Source organism: Glycine soja, chromosome 17, assembly GCF_004193775.1.
Source record: "Glycine soja cultivar W05 chromosome 17, ASM419377v2, whole genome shotgun sequence".
In the NCBI taxonomy this organism is placed as follows: domain Eukaryota; kingdom Viridiplantae; phylum Streptophyta; class Magnoliopsida; order Fabales; family Fabaceae; genus Glycine; species Glycine soja.
This window is the reverse complement of record NC_041018.1, coordinates 10,319,335-10,337,762: the sequence shown is the minus strand read 5'-3', so window position 1 is coordinate 10,337,762 and position 18,428 is coordinate 10,319,335. Positions and strand designations below refer to the sequence as shown.

Sequence of the window (18,428 nt, the reverse complement as noted above, 5' to 3'; positions counted from 1 at the left end):
TGTATTTTATGATGCACAGAGTAAATCTGGGTAAAAGTAAGATTTCAATCTTCGACAATGGCCCAGGGCTGGATGACACTGACGAGAATTCCCTTGTGAAGTGGTATCTATCCGATTCTATTTTATTTCATGAACATTTTAAAAGTTGCAAATTAAATGCTCATATTCTTTTATTTAGTCAAACGCTAAGACATCTATGAATATTAGCTAGAGTTGTTTGTCAGCTAAATGCAAAAGCAAGATTATCTTCATTTTTCTGTCAAAGTATTTACTCTTGATTCATATCCATTTCATGTGAAAAATCTTAGTTTACTAAAAACAGTGTGTAAAACAAACAGCTCTAAAGTTTCTATTTTGTTCATGCACTATTGAAGTTACCCAATTAGCACCTAGTTTTAATTTTTTAAACATTACAACTTTTGTTCTTGATAGATTCATATTTGTCTTTATTTGTACTTTCATCTGACAGGATAGAGTGGTTAAATAATATTCACATTCAATTGAATTTTAATAGAAATTACTCAGGACTATTATCAGCTACGCATTTACTGTCTTCTATTGATTATTGATTTTTCATATTTTGAATAGGGGAAAGATGGATGCTTCTCTTCACAGATCTTCAAAATCAAAGGCAATCGGGGGGAAACCACCATACTTAATGGTGTTTTTAATTTTTTTTTTTGTTTTTTTTCTTCAGTTTTTGTTGATCATGTTTGCTATAACATGCTCAAATTTTGATAGTATTTTAATTTTTAAGCTAGAAGAGCATAACTTTATAAAATTTATATCTGTAACTAGATGTATTTCCTTGATATTAACTTTTGGTGAATGAATTTCTGTCTTTAGCTTATGCTCATAGAATGATGAAAATGTTAATCAAAAGGGGCGAGGGGGGAAATTACAGCTTTGTGTATTTTAATCTGATTTGTCTTCTTTGTTGGGGGTAATTGTGCAGCCTTATTTTGGAATGTTTGGATATGGTGGACCTATAGCATCTATGCATTTGGGGAGGTATGATTTCTTTGAAAAATAAATTGTCTTTTTTCTTCTTCGGTTCAGCTACTTCCTCCAAACTATATCTCCGTATCTCTCCTTTTGTCTCTTATTTATGTTATGTACACTTTAAAGGCGTGCTTCAGTTTCTTACAAGACAAAGCATGTGAAGAAAGTCTACACATTACATCTTGAGAGAGAAGCTTTGTTAAATACATCTAGCTCTCAACTCACATGGAAGGTATCATGTTTTCATAAAGATGCAGTAATTGGAATCTTTGGATCTTTCTTTTCTATATGTTTTTGTTTATGCTCTCATCTCAACACATTACTTTTATATATCTATCTTTTTCATTTAGACCGGTGGCGGAATCAGAGATCCTTTAGCTAATGAAATTAGGGACTCTCATGGAAGCTTTACAAAGGTACATAACATCTATCATCTTTTGGCTATTTTCATTCTTTTATCCATCATTACCATCATGGATTTTATTTTTGGCTTAACTACTCAATCATGTAATTATAATAATTAATAGGTTAAATATATTGTTAGTCCTTATAATTTAGCGGATTTTTTCTTTTAATTTTTTTTATTTTTAGTCCTTCTAAATCATGTTTATTTTGATTTAAATCATTAAGACTCTCTAAATAATACTCTAAACAGTAAAAAAAATGTTATGCCTAACTAATAAAAAAATAATTTACAAGGATGAGAAATAAAAAAAATATTAAATTACAGGACTAAAAATATATTTAAGTCCAATTAATGAGATAGATATCCTTTTCTATCATTTGTATTGGTGTTTCATTTTGCAGTTAACAGACAGATTTGAATTTTATTTACAGTTTTTTTAGGCTATTAAACTATTGTTGTATTAACTTGGAGCTTTCAACTTTTTTGGCTCCTGTAATTGTCCTGAAACTTTGTCAAGGCTGGATGTTGGATAATTTTTAAGACTATCAACTGTACACAATAATTTTTAGGCTAAAATACATTTTTAGTCCTTTAGGTTTTCAACTATATTCAGTTTGGTCTCTTATCTCTTAAAAAGTTCAAATTTTTAATCTTTAATTTTTGGGTTTCCAAACACCCTATTCAATTTTCTTTGACATGCCATTTCTTGTATTGATAGCTCCAATATCATATTTTCTGTTATATTTACTTGACAAAGTTGGCTATGTCGTTACTTATATTTGAATGTGAGCATGGGACATGTATTGTTGCAGGTTGAAATTTACGAGCCAAAAATAAAAGATGTTCACATAAATAGACTCCCGTCCCATCTGAAAGACCTATATTTCCCTTACATACAGGTTTGAATTCTTCCAATTACTTGAATTGAATGAAATCTATTTTAAAAGGCTAAATTATATATTAATATATTAGTTCAATGAGTACCAGAAATAATCCAACAAGAGTGTATCGGAGACTAACAAAGACATTGAACAAGTGAAGAAGACCTGCAGAATCTGACAACATTAGATTACTACCAGATATCATTAAAAGCTCTACCTTCTGCTACCCATGTTGACCGTTAATTACGATAGGTTTGTTACCCATTAGTTAGTTATATTAGTGAATTAATTAGTAATGTGAGATATTTTAATAAGGCATGTTTCTTCGAGAGAGAGAGAGAGGATGATCTTATTAGTTTGGGAAGGTTTGGACTCTTAGAGAGTGAGAGGTGAAGGTCTTGTGTACCTTGAGCAGTGTTGTAATTCATTTCTGGCTCTGTTACGAGGGAGTATTTTTAGAGAATTGTTGATGATTAACATAGAATCAGCAAATCCTTTTTGTACAGCTCATTAGTTTTCATGTACATAATTGTGAGCTATAATTTTTGTCTTTACCATATCTAGAATTTACATGGAGATTAATTCCCCTGATCTCTAGGTTAGGTTATTGCTCTTGTTTCTGTCCTCTCATGTACCATTCACATGTTCAAGGGAAGATAAAATCTATTTCCTCATGCTATCAGAGCTTGATCTGAACCATCCTAAACCTAGTGTCTCCTCCAAGTCATAGGAGACAAGAAATCTGATGAATGGCTTGAGATGGGATCATTTCCCACCAGCTCACACGATGGGCTTACTCACCTCATCATTGGCCATAAACTGAATGGTCAGAACTATACACAATGCGTAAGGTCAGTCAAGATCTTTCTTCAAGGAAAAGGAAAGGAAGACGACATCTCGGGAGATTCAGAGTGTCCCAAGAAAGGGGACACAAATGTTCAAAAATGAAAACTTGAGAATAGTCAAGTAATGTCATGGCTGCTCAACACCATGACAAATGAAATTAGTGAAAATTTCATGTTTTATGACATCCCAAAAGATACATGAGATGCAGTGAAGGAAGTGTACTCAAACGTGGACAACACATGTTCTTTTTGAGATAAAAAGCATACTCCATGACCTTCAACAGGGAGAGTCATCTGTTACTGAGTATTTTAACGTGCTCTACAGACATTGGCAGCAGTTGGACATATATGAAAGTTTCACGGTGTGGTACAAAGGATAAGAAGAAATATAAGGAGCTGGGGACAGATAGGATTTACAAGTTCCTATTGGGACTAAACAAGGATCTCGATGAAGTTCGTGGAAGGATCCTTGGATTCAAACCACCTCCCAAAATTCGGGAAGTCTTCTCAAAAGTAAGAAGGGAAGAAAGCAAGAGTAAACTCTTATTGGGAACATCCATCTCAGTTCCATCCATTGAGAGCTTGACAATGGCAGCAAGAGGAAACCAGCCTCGACCACCACAAAAGAAAAACCACCCCTGGTGTGATCGTTGTAAGAGGCCAGGCCACACCAAGGAAACATGCTGGATCATCCATGCAGTTCAAAAGTAAGGAAGGCAGAGGCAACACAGCCTTTAACCATCAACAAGCTGAGGTAAATTCTAATTCATCTTCATTCAGCAAAGAACAAATGGAGACTCTTCAAACACTGTTTCAACAGTCTATGGTAACTGCAAAACAAGGTGGTATTGTTGTAGTGGCTCAAAGAGGTAATATTTTACATGCCCTAAACACTAGTGAAGAAAGAACAAAGTCATGGATCATTGACTCAGGAGCTTCGGATCACATGACTGGAGGCTTTATTTTGTTTAGTAGTTATTCTCCATGTCCTTATAACTATACTGTCCGAATAGCTAATGGGACTCATTCTAAGGTCATGGGTAAAGGACCCATCATTATTTCACAAAATATTACACTTGAATTAGTTTTGTATGTGCCAAAACTTGATTGTAACTTGCTGTCCATTAGCAAGATTACAAGAGATTTGAAATGTGTTACTAAATTATTCCCAAACCTATGTGAATTTCAGATGTTGGAGTTGGGGAAGACGATTGGCAATGCTGAAGAGTGTGTTGGACTCTACCTCCTTCAAGTTGAAAAACCAAAAGAACTCAAGAACCATTCTTATGTAGCAGCATCAGTTCCAAGTAGTGATAATTCTGTCATGTGGCCCTGTAGATTAGGCCACCCAAATTTCATGTACTTGGAAAAGATGTTTCACTCATTATTCAATAAAAACAAGAAACATATTCAGTGTCAAATCTGCCAATTGTCTAATCATACACGTAGCCTTTACCCACCCCAACCCTATCAATCTTCCAAACCTTTCTCACTAGTTCATAGTGATGTATGGGGACCATTACGAGTTCGCAACGTTACTGGCTCAAGATGGTTTGTCACCTTTATTGATGATCACACACGCGTCACTTGGGTGTTTCTAATGAAGGAAAAATCAAAAGTTGGTAGGATATTTGAAATCTTTCATAACCAAACACAATTTCAAAGTAGGATTCAAGTACCTATAACTGACAATGGTTGTGAGTATTACAACCTTGCTCTAAATTCCTATTTTGAAGAGGTTGGAATTGTTCACCAAAGTTCTAGTGTGGACACCCCCCAAACAGAATGGGGTTGCGGAACGGAAGAATGTACACCTTTTGGAAGTGACTAGATCAATCATGCTAGCCTCCAATGCTCCAAAACAATTTTGGAGAGAAGTCGTCCTTTCAGCAACTTATTTCATAAATAGAATGCCTTCCCGTATCCTTGACTTTAAGACCCTCTTCTCCACACTTCAAATCTTCTTCCCAACCAGCAAAATATTTTCTTCCATTCCATTAAAAATCTTTGGATGTTCAGCTTTTGTCCACAACCTAAACCCTCACTTTAGCAAATTGGACCCCAAATCCATCAAATGCATATTTCTTGGATACTCTCCTCATCAAAAAAGATATTGGTGTTACTCTCTCCCCAAAGTTGGCATTCAGGGGGAGCAACCAAACACCTATCTAACTGAAAACTCAAAATACCAACCTTTGGCTCTTGAGATAACCGAATCTGCACTACTTCTGCACAAATTTGCACAAACCTTACCAGACCACAACCATAACGCTCAAATAACCTAACCTATACCTAAACCAGCAGAAAGGACAGCAGAGGTTGTGACAGAAACTACAGCAGAAACGGAACAAGATGTAGTTAAAGTTTCAACTACATTTCAATAGAACCATGGCCCAGAAACACGAGAAGATAACAGGAAGGTTTATAAGAGAAAAAGGAGGAAGGATGTAGAGTCAAGCACAACTCCAATGCAAAACTATGAATCCAACTAGGCTCTAGGAAATGAAGTTCCCACAAGTAATATTCTTCCTAACCTTGAACCTATTGATATAAATACAACATACTAATATTCTTATTGCTAAGAGAAAAAGGGTGAGAACTTGTACTCAACAGCCAATTGAGAGATATGTCTCCTATGGAAAAATTGTCACAAAAGTACAGCTCCTTTTAGCACCTGTTGATAGTGTAGAAATTCCAAGAAATATTCAAGAGACACTAGGAAGACCCGAATGGACAACAGCTGTAACAAAAGAAGTTCAAGCACTTATAAAAAATGGCACATGGGAAGTCACCAGTATTCCAAAAGGGAAGACAACAGTGAGATGTAAATGAATATTCACTATTGAATGCAATGTTGATGGCAGTATAAACGGGTACAAGGCTCGATTGGTTGCAAAGGGATTTACACAATCATATGGAGTAGATTATGAAGAGACATTCGCACTTGTTGCTAAACTCAATTTTGTTGGGGTCCTATTATTTCTAGTAGTAAATCTAGATTAGCCTTTACACCAATTAAACATAAAGAATGCTTTTCTAATTGGGGAGTTAAAAGAGGAGGTATATATGCAAATACCTCTAGGACTTAAATCACCCAGCACCTCAAACATGGTGTAAATCTCTATATGGCCTCAAACAATCTCCAAGGGTGTGCTCAATGCCAAACAAACAATACTATGTTTGTTAAGCATTTTGTGGATGGAAAGATAGATTGGTTTATTGTCTATGTAGATGATATTGTAATTACAGGAGACAATTATGATCAAATAAATCATCTGAAGAATCTTCTTGCCAAAGAATTTGAAGTCAAGGATCTAGGCCAGCTCAAGTATTTTCTAGGGATGGAAATTTCTCCCATAGAAACGGGATGCTTGAATGCAAAGCAGCCAATACTCCCATAGAACCAGTCAAAAGGAGTGAAGATGAGAGTGTAGCAGTTGACAAAGATATATATCAAAGTCTATTTGGAAAACTAATCCATACGAGGCCAGACATTGGTTTTGTTGTAAGCATGACTAGTCGTCCTGTGTCAAACCCAACTGAAATTGACATGAGAAATATGAATAGAATCCTCCAATACCTTAAAGGTACACCAGGTCGAGGTCTCTATTTCTAGAAGAACTCAAGCAGAGGTATTGAAGTCTATACTGATTTGGATTGGACAGGATGTCTATCTGACGGGAAATCAACCACAAGATATTGCACATTTGTATGGGAAACTTGGTAATTTGGAGAAGCAAGAAACAATCTGTTGTGGCTAGGAGCTATTTTGTGATAACAAGGTCACTACAAGCATGGGAAAGGAAAGAATCCAGTTCATCATGATAGAACAAAGCATGTGGAGATCAATAGACATATCATTAAGAAGAAAATTGATCATAAGATTACAAGTGTCAATCATGTTGCATCATGCCATCAGACCGGACATACTAACAAGCCATAGAGAGAGGGAAATGATACATAAGATATGTATCATATCCAATCTCTGGGTATGATACATATCTACCATCTAGATTGAGGCAATGTTGAAGATCAAACCAGAATCAATCGATTTTGTTTGTACTTCTCTTATTTCTATATATATATATCTCCCATGTACCTTTCACATGTTCAAGGGAAAATAAAATCCATTGATTCAGTTCTGTTATTAGAGCTCTCTTGATTAGAGGGAGATTACATGGTTCCGTCAAAGAATCTTGGCAAGTTTATAGTTCCTTGGAGGGAAGTTTAGAAACTTTCAAGAAAATCTGACTTGGTTCTCCAACAGAGGTAGGTCCAATTGAGAGGAATGCATCACACGAGTCAGAAAATGGGGGACTCAGAGATGGACTGAAGGCAAATGGGTGCAAGTTTATACAATAGGTTGAGAAGTATTTTCAGTTGAAAGAGATTTCAGATAGGGAGAGGTTACAAATGGTTACAATGGGAATGGAAGGGTAAGCTTGGTTTCTAATTACTCATGTAAATGCATTGAATCATTGATGCTCTGTTTTAGGCCTAAACCCAAGAGGGCTAGACGATATTTAGGCTGGATGGCGGGGTTTGGCTTGATCGTTAATGCTTCAACCAGTTGAGACCCTGATGGAACTTTGTTTGCAGCTGTCATTACCTTGAAGACAAGGTGAATGTTTAAGAGCGGAGTAGTATTGTTAGTTACAATATGCTATTTCTTTTTCGATTAGTTTTTAGTTATTTATATTAGTGAGTCAGTTATGTGAGATAGTTTGAACAAGGCATATTGCTTATAAATAAGCAAAGTGGTTGAGAGGTGAATCTTATCATTTTGAAAAGGATAGAGACCGGGTAGATATTATGGTCTCGAGTAGAGAAGCACTATTGTAATTCATCTCCAGCTTTGTTAGCGCAGAGTTGTATTAGAGAATAATACACATTTTGTCACTTTTCTTTGTCTATATTCTCTTTTTTTTCTTCATTGACCTGATGCAATTCTATATGACATCCCCTGAATATCAAATGAAGTCATATCTTTTGAAAGATTGTCATCAACCTGCGTTACTAGGTGTCTTTTGAAATGTTGGTGCTGTCATAAATAATAATCTGTTGGACTTTTGTTGTTTGTTAACGGAGGATGACACTTTCTTTCTCTTGCTCCTTTCCTTATCCCTCCTCTCAATTTGGAGGCATTCCTTGTAGTCAAAATTATTAGGCCTTTTTGGTGTTGGGGTACGCATTATACTTCATAGTTTATAAAAAGACGTGTTTTCATTAAAGAATGAAATAGAATAATCAAGGATGAGACTAGTTGAAAAAGGAAAGACAGGAAAGGAATGTAATAAAGCTAATTTTTTTTTATTTGTTTGGAAAATTAATAAAGTAATGGAGTGAAATTTCGTTGCCCTTGTTAGAGTTTTATAGCTAAAGAGCTGAGCTGTCCTGATTCTTAAGTTTCAAATAGTCGTTGTGATTGTTTCTTTTTAGTATATATATATCATGTATATCTTAACGAATCTAAAACTTCACCTAGCAACTAAAGAACTAAAATTCTTTAATCGAAATTTAATTTGTTCAAGTGCTTAAAAAATCCTTTTCTTCTCTTTAGAGTCTTTTCTATAAAATCTTATTCTTCCCTCAATTGAATATAATTGTTTTCAATTATTTTATTCTTGCAGTGTGATGACACGTCTGATAGAGGGAAGACTATTACACCTATTGAGTTTAAGGTTCTTGCTTTAGTGTTATATTTTCACAAGCTCATTAATATTATTATAGCTTTATCTGGTTATGCATTTATACTCAATTATCCAAAAAAATAATACCAAGTTATGTTGAAAAAAATACAATGTAATTTTCTAATTATTGACAAGTAGTCGCAATCTACCTAATTATTATTGTATCATATTCACATCAAACCTTAATGAAGATAATAAAGCATGTGTTTGGAAACAGTTTAAAACGTAAGTCAAGATTATCAAATTCGAGAGTTTATATAAATTCATGTAAATTCTTAATAAAAAAAATGAAACAAGTAATACTATAAAACTATTAATGACATATATGCTTAAGGAAATACTCTTAACACAATATAATAAATTATTATTTCAATTCATAATAAAGCAAAATAGGATATCACATTATAATGTGTAATAGTACATTGTACTAAACAAGATTAAACTACATAAATGACCAAATTATATATAATTCATAATCCTCCATCTCTTTTCTTCATGTCTGAAATGAAAAAACTTGTCATGCTATGAAAAGCATGTTATTGTTTTATGACTGCAATGGATTTCATTGTTTAATAGGTCAATGATGTTGATTTGACTGAGATTCAAGGTGGCGAGGTTGCAATTACTAATTGGCATTCTTGCAATGGTCCTGAGTTTGTTTTCCAACTTCACCTCAAAAGTGAAAGTATGCCTTTAAATCTCCATAAACTCTTTTTTTGTATACGTATAATTAAGATATGATATTGCTATATTGTTATGTAAAATGCTAATAATCTTTATTCCTTCTCTCCGTTAACTGTAAAGAAATGTGAATGCAAGTTTTATTTGAACTATTATATTTTAGGTTCAAGAGAATTACAAGCAAATGCACGTATGAGATTTGTATATCTCCCATTCACAAAGGTAACACACTTAGCATACGGGACCGATCTATTCTAAATCTCAAATTCAAGGTCGATCAATTAAATAAATATTTGCATATTCCAGGGAAAGGAGAATATAGAGAGGGTTTTGGAAAAGTTAAAGTCTGATGGGTTTGTAATAAGTGAAGACTTTCAAAGCTTTAGTCGTGTCTCTGTTAGGAGGCTTGGTCGACTACTTCCTGATGCTCGCTGGGTAAACTTAATTACAACCTTTGCTTTGAACTTGTAGTCAAACTTTCTTCTTACTATGGTTCTAGTTGCCGTTTCTTTTTTATAATCAAGCTATACAATTACTTTATGGTGCAATGCAAACAAAACTTTTTCAGTCTTTTTTGTCCATTCAAGTTTTCCCCGTGCATTATAACCATGCTGTGTTTAAGAAGTGAGCTTGTACAATTGTTATACTTTAGCACGGAAATGTGATGACACGGAAATCTGGCATATTGTAGAAATTATAGGAAATGATACAACTATAAATATATAAAATCAATCTAAAAGTAGCATAAAATAAAAAATTTAAATCATGAGAGAGAATTCATGTTCTAAAAATTTGAAGTGTCCATGTAGTATCTGACACTGTTATGACATGACATGGCTATTATATAGAAGTCTCCATGCGTTTTAGACTTAATATCTTAAAACGAGATTTTCGGGTCAGTTTTTTGTATCGTCTCATTAATGTCTACTTATTTGTTTGCCATCTTTTGCCTGTGATTTCAACGTATGCTTCAAAATGTGCTTCTTTTTTAACTTATATTTTTTTGTACTGTTGGTAACATATACGGTAAAAAAAATTTATTGCCTTTTGAAGGAAATATAAATTTTATTTGATTTTAGCAAATTTCAATTCTAAGTGCTTCTAAAAAATTAAAGTCATGGCTTTGTATCAAACCAGTTTGTCTTCTGTCAAGCTGGAAAATGATGACTATACAAACAATCTTACTTGTTGGCGTAAGCTTGAGCTTTTGTAGAAGCCATCTTTCGTCACACCAAATGACTACCACCAGCGGGCTTATTAGATGTAAGAGCGGGAGCAGACTTACTAGTCAGCAGATAATTTAAGTGAATAAGATAATATGATAGTTCTAATGGTTTTAGATCCTTAAACACTTTCATTTTGCTCTTAGTTCGTATATATTAATTAAAATATTATTTAATTTAATTGGCATTCAGTGAACTCTTTATATCTTTATATCATCTTGTTTCACTAATTGCTGTTGATTGTATTTAATTTTATTTAATATTTTGGCCAGACTTTACTTCCTTTGATGGACTTTAGGAACAAAAAGGGAATCAAGGCTCAAATATTGAAGAGATGTTCCCAGCGGGTGAAATGCTTCATTGGTACACCATAGTAACAATATGTAACCATATATTTCGTTATTACTATATGATTGTTTGCTTGGTCTTCTGAGAGACTTTCTAATTTGCAGAAACTGATGGAGGTTTCAAGCCTACACTGTCCAAGGTTAGGGTAGCAATTATTGAACATATTAGTAAATAAATGTTATTATATATGCCTCCACTATTCATACTTTTACATTATGTGCTCTTTAATTGAACACTTCATTGTACAACTATATATGTTTACTTTTATTTTTTAGCATTAATTTTCTCTTTTGTTTGATAATTTAATTTTAATACATAACCTTCAATACTTACGCAAATGAAATTGTTTATATATATTCAATAGAAGATTGCAGAAATACTTACGCAAACTCTTGGGTTTTCAGACTGATCTAGCTCACCACAATCCTTTCACCGCTGCTCTGAAGAATTTTGGCAATAAATTTTCTGAAAAAGAGAAGGGTATTTTCTTCATGCTAATTCTGATAACACTATTTAACATTGTTTTCATGATTATTGGATTCAAACTCATAAGTTATTTTAAATCTGCAGATGTTACTGTTGAAATTCGGAAGGCTACAAAAGTGTTAACTCTTTTAAAGCTACAAATGGAGTATCAGGATTGGATATTACAAATGCATCATCAGTATGATGAAGAAGCTGATTCTGGCGAGGATCAACCAGTTATCATTGTTGGCCCAGCAAATGAGAAGGCACTTGGCATCTCTTCAGATGGTAGGAGTCAAGGACTAAACAGATTTCTATGGTAGTCATATCCATTTCCCCAGCCCCCAAACAATGATTTTTCCCTTTCGCAGTTCAAACCAGAGTTTTGAATTAATGCATTTTTCATGATTCTTTTCCAACTTTTGAGCTTATCCCAATCTATAGTCCATAAACTTTAATAGAACAATATAAACTTATCATATATTTGCTTTACTCGAATAAGACCAAAATTGTTTATTCTTATCAATATGCAGTTATCAGAGTCCATCAGGTTTTGAACAGGAAGGAAAAATCCTGGAAACGTGGGCAGAAAATTAAAGTGTTGAAGGGTGCATGCGCAGGGTGTCACAGAACCACTATTTATGCAACCATTGAATACTTTTTGCTTGAAGGATTTGAAGGAGACGCTGGTGGTGAGCTTTGTGACTGTAATACTTGTTGACTATACCTCTTTCCTCTCTGATTGGGAAGTTAATCTTAGAGGGCATTTCAATATAAGCTAATAATTTAAGGGGGAACTAGTCACTGAGAAATGTCAAGTTTGTCATGTGATAGATATTGATCATAAGTGATGCACAGTGATGAATAACTGTTGGGGAGATGAGTAATTTTGATGCGCATCATATTTAATGTTAAATTTTGTAGTACATTATCGTCAATACTTTAGTTTAAACTGTATCGGTTATCGGAAATCGGAATTTCAGTTTAAATTTATTCAAATTTCCTTTCTTCCCGATCCCTTCATTACTACTGACAACTTTTAGTTTCTTTGTTATAGGAGAAGCCAGAATAATATGCAGGTTAGTTGTTCAAATTCTGGCTAAACTTGGTTTAGATTATCTGTAAAAAAGTTATTTTTCTAGATTATTAGTGCTGTTTATTTGGTTTTGAAGGGCAATAGATATCCCAGATGAGAATGGATCTTTCCTCTCTGTCGGGGATGAAGATGCAAGTTTGGAGATTCGTGGCTCTTTGTCTTTACCTATAAGTGTGATAGATTCTGGAAAGGTTTGTCGATTATACTTGTTTGTGTATTATACAGTTGAATGACATTCTGATTTCTAAGCAATTTTTAACAGGTAATAGCTGTTGAAAGTATTGAATGGGAAAATCGACTTACTAAGAAACAACAGAAATCAACTTCAATTTACTTGCCGGGTGCAAACCATTATGAAAATCTGGAGACTAATGGGGTTAGTACTTTTCCCCCTATAAATTTTATAATAAGATATTTATACTTCAAAAAATTTAGTTTGATACGGGTTTAGTTAAATTATACTTCAAAAAAATTTAAAATGCACAAAAAATTTAGTTTTTTCCAATGAGGTTGGCGAATATGGTAGGATTAAATGCTCTTTAACCTTAAGTCAATGTCTATGAGAAAAATGCTACATCAAAATTAGCAAAGTTTTTCTTTAGTTTATTACATCTATATACCAAAAATAAATAAAAAATTAGGAGTATTTTATTAATTGATTATATGCTTACGTATTGGGTTTTTAGTTGCGTGACATTCTGATTTCTAAACCATTTTTAACAGGTAGTTTCTGTTGAAAGTATTGAATGGGAAAATCGACTTTATAAGAAACAACAGAAATCCCCTTCGATTAACTTGTCGGGTGCAAACCATTATGAACATTTGGAGGCTGATGGGGTCAGTACTTTTTCGGCATTAATTTTCTAATAAGATATTTATACTTTCAATTTCTTATAAATTTTCTAGTAAGATATTTATACATTTGGAGGCTGATGGGGTTTAGTTAAAATGTACATTAAAAAAATCTAAAAAATTGTAGTTTTTGCCCATGAGGTTGGCCACTATGATAGGATTAAATGCTCTTTAACCTTAAGTCAATGTGTGTCTTGGATTTTCCATGACTCAAAAATTAACTCCGACCAAGCATAAACTTATATCTCTTAGGCTAATTGGGTTGAAGTGTTTCAAACATTTTTTATTTAGGATAAGTAGCTCTTGTTTTTATCATTTTCCTGTATAAAGAAATGGGCCTCTTCATTATTGAATTTTACTTTGCTCATTAATTTTTGTTGTCTGTTGAGCTTCTATAAAAAGAATTAACTTAATATTTTTACTGTAAAAATATGAAATTATTAAATCTGTAATTGCGGTTACCTGGACATATCATATGTAACAATAGAAAAATGACAGTTACATGATTTTTATACACGGCTTCGAGATTGTAAATATCAATAAAAAAATATAAAAAAAAAAAACTGGCCCATAACACCCCTCTAATTAATCTCTTTTCCTAAAGATATGGATTAATAATAAAAAAAGAAAAGGATATACAAGGATAAAGTTTCTTATTTTCTAGATAAAGATAAATAAAAAGATAGCTAACTTAGTAGTTATTTCGATTTATCTAGATAAGGGCAAATTAAAGGATGATTAACTTATTCCTTTTTTCTAGGATTATAGGATGTCTTCTAACAGTTTTTTTTTTCTCTGATAATAGTTTTGCTCTGTTTACATGCATAGCCTATTAATTATTTAGTTTTTGCTGATTAAGTTCCCCCAGCCAAGCTGTGGTAGTTATTCTAACAATCTATTTTGTACTTCATGCTATAAAAAGTTAGACCAAAATTATATTTACAATCCACTTATGTCAATGGAAGTAATGTTTAAAAATGTAGGGCAAAATGTATAAAAAGTTGTTCTTTCAGATTCTGTGTCGCTGTAATAATACTCTTTACACACTGATATAGATTGATTAGTCTATTTCACAGCTGTTGTTTCACATTTTAATATTTTCTTGTGATTGATTTTATGGTCTTACTGTTGAGGTAGCATTATTTTTTTTATTTACTAAAATTTGGCATAGCCCTGAACCATAATTGGTAGGAACTGTGTGCAGGTTCCTGTCATCAAAATGCCAATAGTGAAGTATGCTGGTCAACCTCCATGTACGGATAAGGGTATCATAGACCTGCAGGAACCATCACTTTATCACGAAAATAGCTTAATTGAGTTTTTTTTAAATTATGACAAGGTATTAGACATTAATTCTGTTCTGTTTTCAATTATATTTACTCTAAATAAGGACATGGAAGGATATATATATCCGCTTGAAAATTTATGATAGCGAATATGTTTACGTTACGGATATTCCTAAAACTTTAAAATGTTATGTGATTGCGTGAGATTGGTTGTATGTTTCAATCCCACCAAAATGCCTCGTCTCATAAGTGTTTGTGAAAGATGAAATGAAAGTCAATTGATTGTCTTTATTCATTTGAAATAGCAATTCCTTTGTCACTATTTGGGTTTGTCTTTATGTGCAGGAACTTTTTGATAGCATCTGCAAACTTGCTGAGAGAATTCAAAAAGTAGAAAGTCATCTTAATAATTCAAATGAGAAAAAGGCTGAAACCGAGCAGGAGATGGTGAAGCTGCTAGGTTGTAACCCTCTCTCTTTCTCTTTTTATCCATCTTATAAACATACGCACAACATTTTTATTGGAAAAAAATCATGTGTCACCTCAACTAAAAATAAAGTCATATATAAATATATAAGTAAAGAATAACTTTTATCTATTGAACTAATTTTTAGAGTTAAATTAGATCTAAATTCATTGTGGTATGGATTCACACACTTAGGTTCCAAACACTTTGTAGACAAAAAGTCATCTAACCTAATTAATCATTAAACACATTGCGGTATAGTTTGGATCAATTTGAATATTTGTTTTATGGTTCATGTTATATCTATGTTTTTAATAAATTGGTTTGAAGGTGGTAAATAAAATTTACTATATTAACTCTTCACTTTTTAATTTTATAATTATTTTTTGGTTAAATTAATTAAAATATTTGTATATTATTTGAGAATTTTTAATTAGGTCTTTGATCTTGTAATTAAGTCCTCATTGTTTTTAAAACTACTACAAATTATCATTTTCTGCAATTTCAAGCCGCTACAAAATAAAACTAGGGATCCAATTATAAAAATTTTACATCAAAGACCCGATTACAAATGTTAGTTTAATTAGAAATTCCCAAATAGTTGAGGGACTTAATAATTAATTTAACCTAATTTTGAGTAAAAAAACACATTTTATATGATAGAAAATAGTACGAAGAGAAACTTCAAAGTAAACCAAATCTAATAAACTTATATTAAAATAATATGTATCATAATTTTATAAATATGCGCACAAGTTTGATTAGGATTGGAACGAGTCCATTTCAAAATTGGATGAGAAATATGATCCCATTTGATAATCAAAATTTGGTTTTTGTGGTTTTTGATTTGTTTAATTTACTTTTTGCAGTTTGCATTGGGTGAGATTAGTTTAAGAACATTCCTAGTAGTAAGAAATAAATGTATTTAGCTGCTTTGTTGTTATGTTATATTATTTTAGCTGTTATCAGATCAGTATATAGGACAGAAAGTGCTTTGGAATAATATTCATTGAATAAAAATTTTGTATTTGATTTTCTTGTCTTGCGAGTTATATCTGTTGGAGGTGTGTGTATTTATGAATGCTAGTATTTTATGCCTTTTTCTGTCTTGTGAGTTGTGTCTTGAGTGTATTTTTTTTATACAAATATGCATTTGTGAATGATAGAATTCTTCGGTAACACATCGTATTGAGAAATTGATCAAAAGGAGAAAATGACGTTGTTGGTGATTTTTGTTGTGAATGTCTTAATTGTGCAGAGAAGGTTGAACCTTATCAATTAAGCATTATGGACTCTTCGTTTACCAAAGACGAATTGATGACAAAAATTAGAAGTATGGAAAACTCGCCATATTCTGTCTTGTGCAGCCTTTCTAAACGTGAAAAACCACCGAATTATTTCTTGGAAGATTTAATTGGTGTGGTTGCCCTTATTGGCACCGTTCAGAGACCTGAGCTTAGCAGGTTGTTTAATGCCCCCTATCTTTATACTAAGAAAAAACAAATAATTCTTCCATTTCAGTATTGTTGATAAAGAATAAGATTTTTTAAGTCTGTTTTATTTCTGATTGTGTTTAAATTATCTGCAGAATCTTAGCGGAATATCTTGGTGAAGCTAAAATGCTGGGTCTTATTTATAGATCTTTTGATACTGCAAGTTCCCTTGAGAAGTATAATCAAAAGGGAGAAATTGATTATGAGCGTGCTTTACATGCTGAAGCGGCTGCTCTTGGAAAAGCTATTAGTAACCGTTTCCATGTTATCTGCTTTGAAGATATAAGGTACTCCATTGCTTCATGACTGTAATTTTTCATAGTTATATGACTACTTTTATAATTTATACATAAAATATAGGCCTAGGGCAAATGCCTTGTTATGAGGTGCTTCTTATTTCATTTTAAAAAATTATGCTTGTGCATTGGTTTGACAGGCCTTACACTGGGTGGTTGCATGATGATTCTCAGAGAAGGCTAGCATTGCCAAATCCACGCATTGCAAACGGGGAAACACCAGAAGGTTTTATAGGTTATGCTGTTAACATGGTTGACCTAGACATAAATTCCTTGCAGATTATGACAGCCTCGGATTTCGGATTACGGGAAACAGTGTTATTTAATCTTTTCAAGAAGCTTCAGGTTTACAACACAAGAGAGAATATGGTGGCTGCCCGTACCTGTATAGAGGATGGTGCTGTTTCGTTAGATGGTGGCATTTTAAGTGAAAATGGAATTCTGTCTCTTGGTTACGGGTCTCTCTCTCTCTCTGATAAATACTGTCTTCTGCATCTGCTTTATGTTTACAATCATTTTTGCGTGGAGCTCTTAGAACATGATGCCTACTGCCTAACACGTTAATTTGCTGCGCTCATTGCACAAATTATAGAAATTTTGTATAATTTTATTTTTATTAAGACAAAAATAAGAACAAAATAGAGAGAAATATGAATAAGAATAATAGAATTCAAGTGTTCGACCTGTGTTAATAAAACACATGGATCAAATAGTAGAAAATCAATGAATAGCCTGTCAATGGGTCCTATTTATTTCGCCATTACCATTACATGGTTCTAGGAGGATGAGGCTCGAAAATAGGTATAGACCTAAGACAACAACATCCTTCAAATGCCTATTCTTCTAAATATGATATTTCTTTCAATTATTTTTTACTTGTACATGTACTAATATGTTATGATTGTTATTTTGGGGGTTATATTACTCACTTAAATCTTTCGGATTTTTAGGAACCCTTCTATATGTTTTCCTTGTGAGAACCAGAAGGTACTCCCTCGGGAAATTGAAAAAATCTTGCCACAGATGGAAGGGAAGAAGTCAGATCTAAGGATGATTGAAGAAAGAATCAAAGGACTGGAACATTCTCGTGCCAAGTATATAAAGAAATTTAACAAAAAGAAGGAGAGATACGATAAGGTTACGGATAGAATGAAGCCTATGACTGAACTTTTGAAATATAAACCAGAGGCAGGGGACGGATCAAATTCATCTGGTAGGCTTAGTTGATTGTACATTTTTTTTATTTTGTCATAGAGAGCATATTGTATAGCTTGGGCTTTGGATAATGTGCTTTCATGTGATGTTCTGCTGAGTTAATTTATGCTGTATTTCAGTTTGAGTATTCGTCTCTGTCTAATTGTCTTTGAAGCTCAATACATATATGTGCATTGAATGGGT

The 18,428-nt window shown here is 33.0% G+C and overlaps 1 protein-coding gene across 1 annotated transcript; it reads left to right on the top strand.

The window, feature by feature from the left end:
- Nucleotides 1–568: 568 nt before the first annotated feature.
- On the top strand, nt 569–18,372 carry LOC114392992 (structural maintenance of chromosomes flexible hinge domain-containing protein GMI1). The gene is made up of 24 exons (XM_028354249.1): nt 569–661; nt 956–1,011; nt 1,129–1,234; nt 1,353–1,418; nt 2,221–2,307; nt 8,765–8,815; nt 9,401–9,509; nt 9,669–9,727; nt 9,812–9,940; nt 11,001–11,091; nt 11,181–11,215; nt 11,481–11,556; nt 11,647–11,829; nt 12,075–12,233; nt 12,599–12,620; nt 12,714–12,828; nt 12,900–13,013; nt 13,361–13,474; nt 14,694–14,828; nt 15,121–15,235; nt 16,500–16,704; nt 16,830–17,021; nt 17,171–17,488; nt 17,981–18,372. The coding sequence occupies exons 1-24, from the start codon at nt 596–598 to the stop codon at nt 18,255–18,257; spliced, it is 2,880 nt and encodes a 959-aa protein (XP_028210050.1). The 5' UTR covers nt 569–595; the 3' UTR covers nt 18,258–18,372.
- The last annotated feature ends 56 nt before the right edge of the window (nt 18,373–18,428 follow it).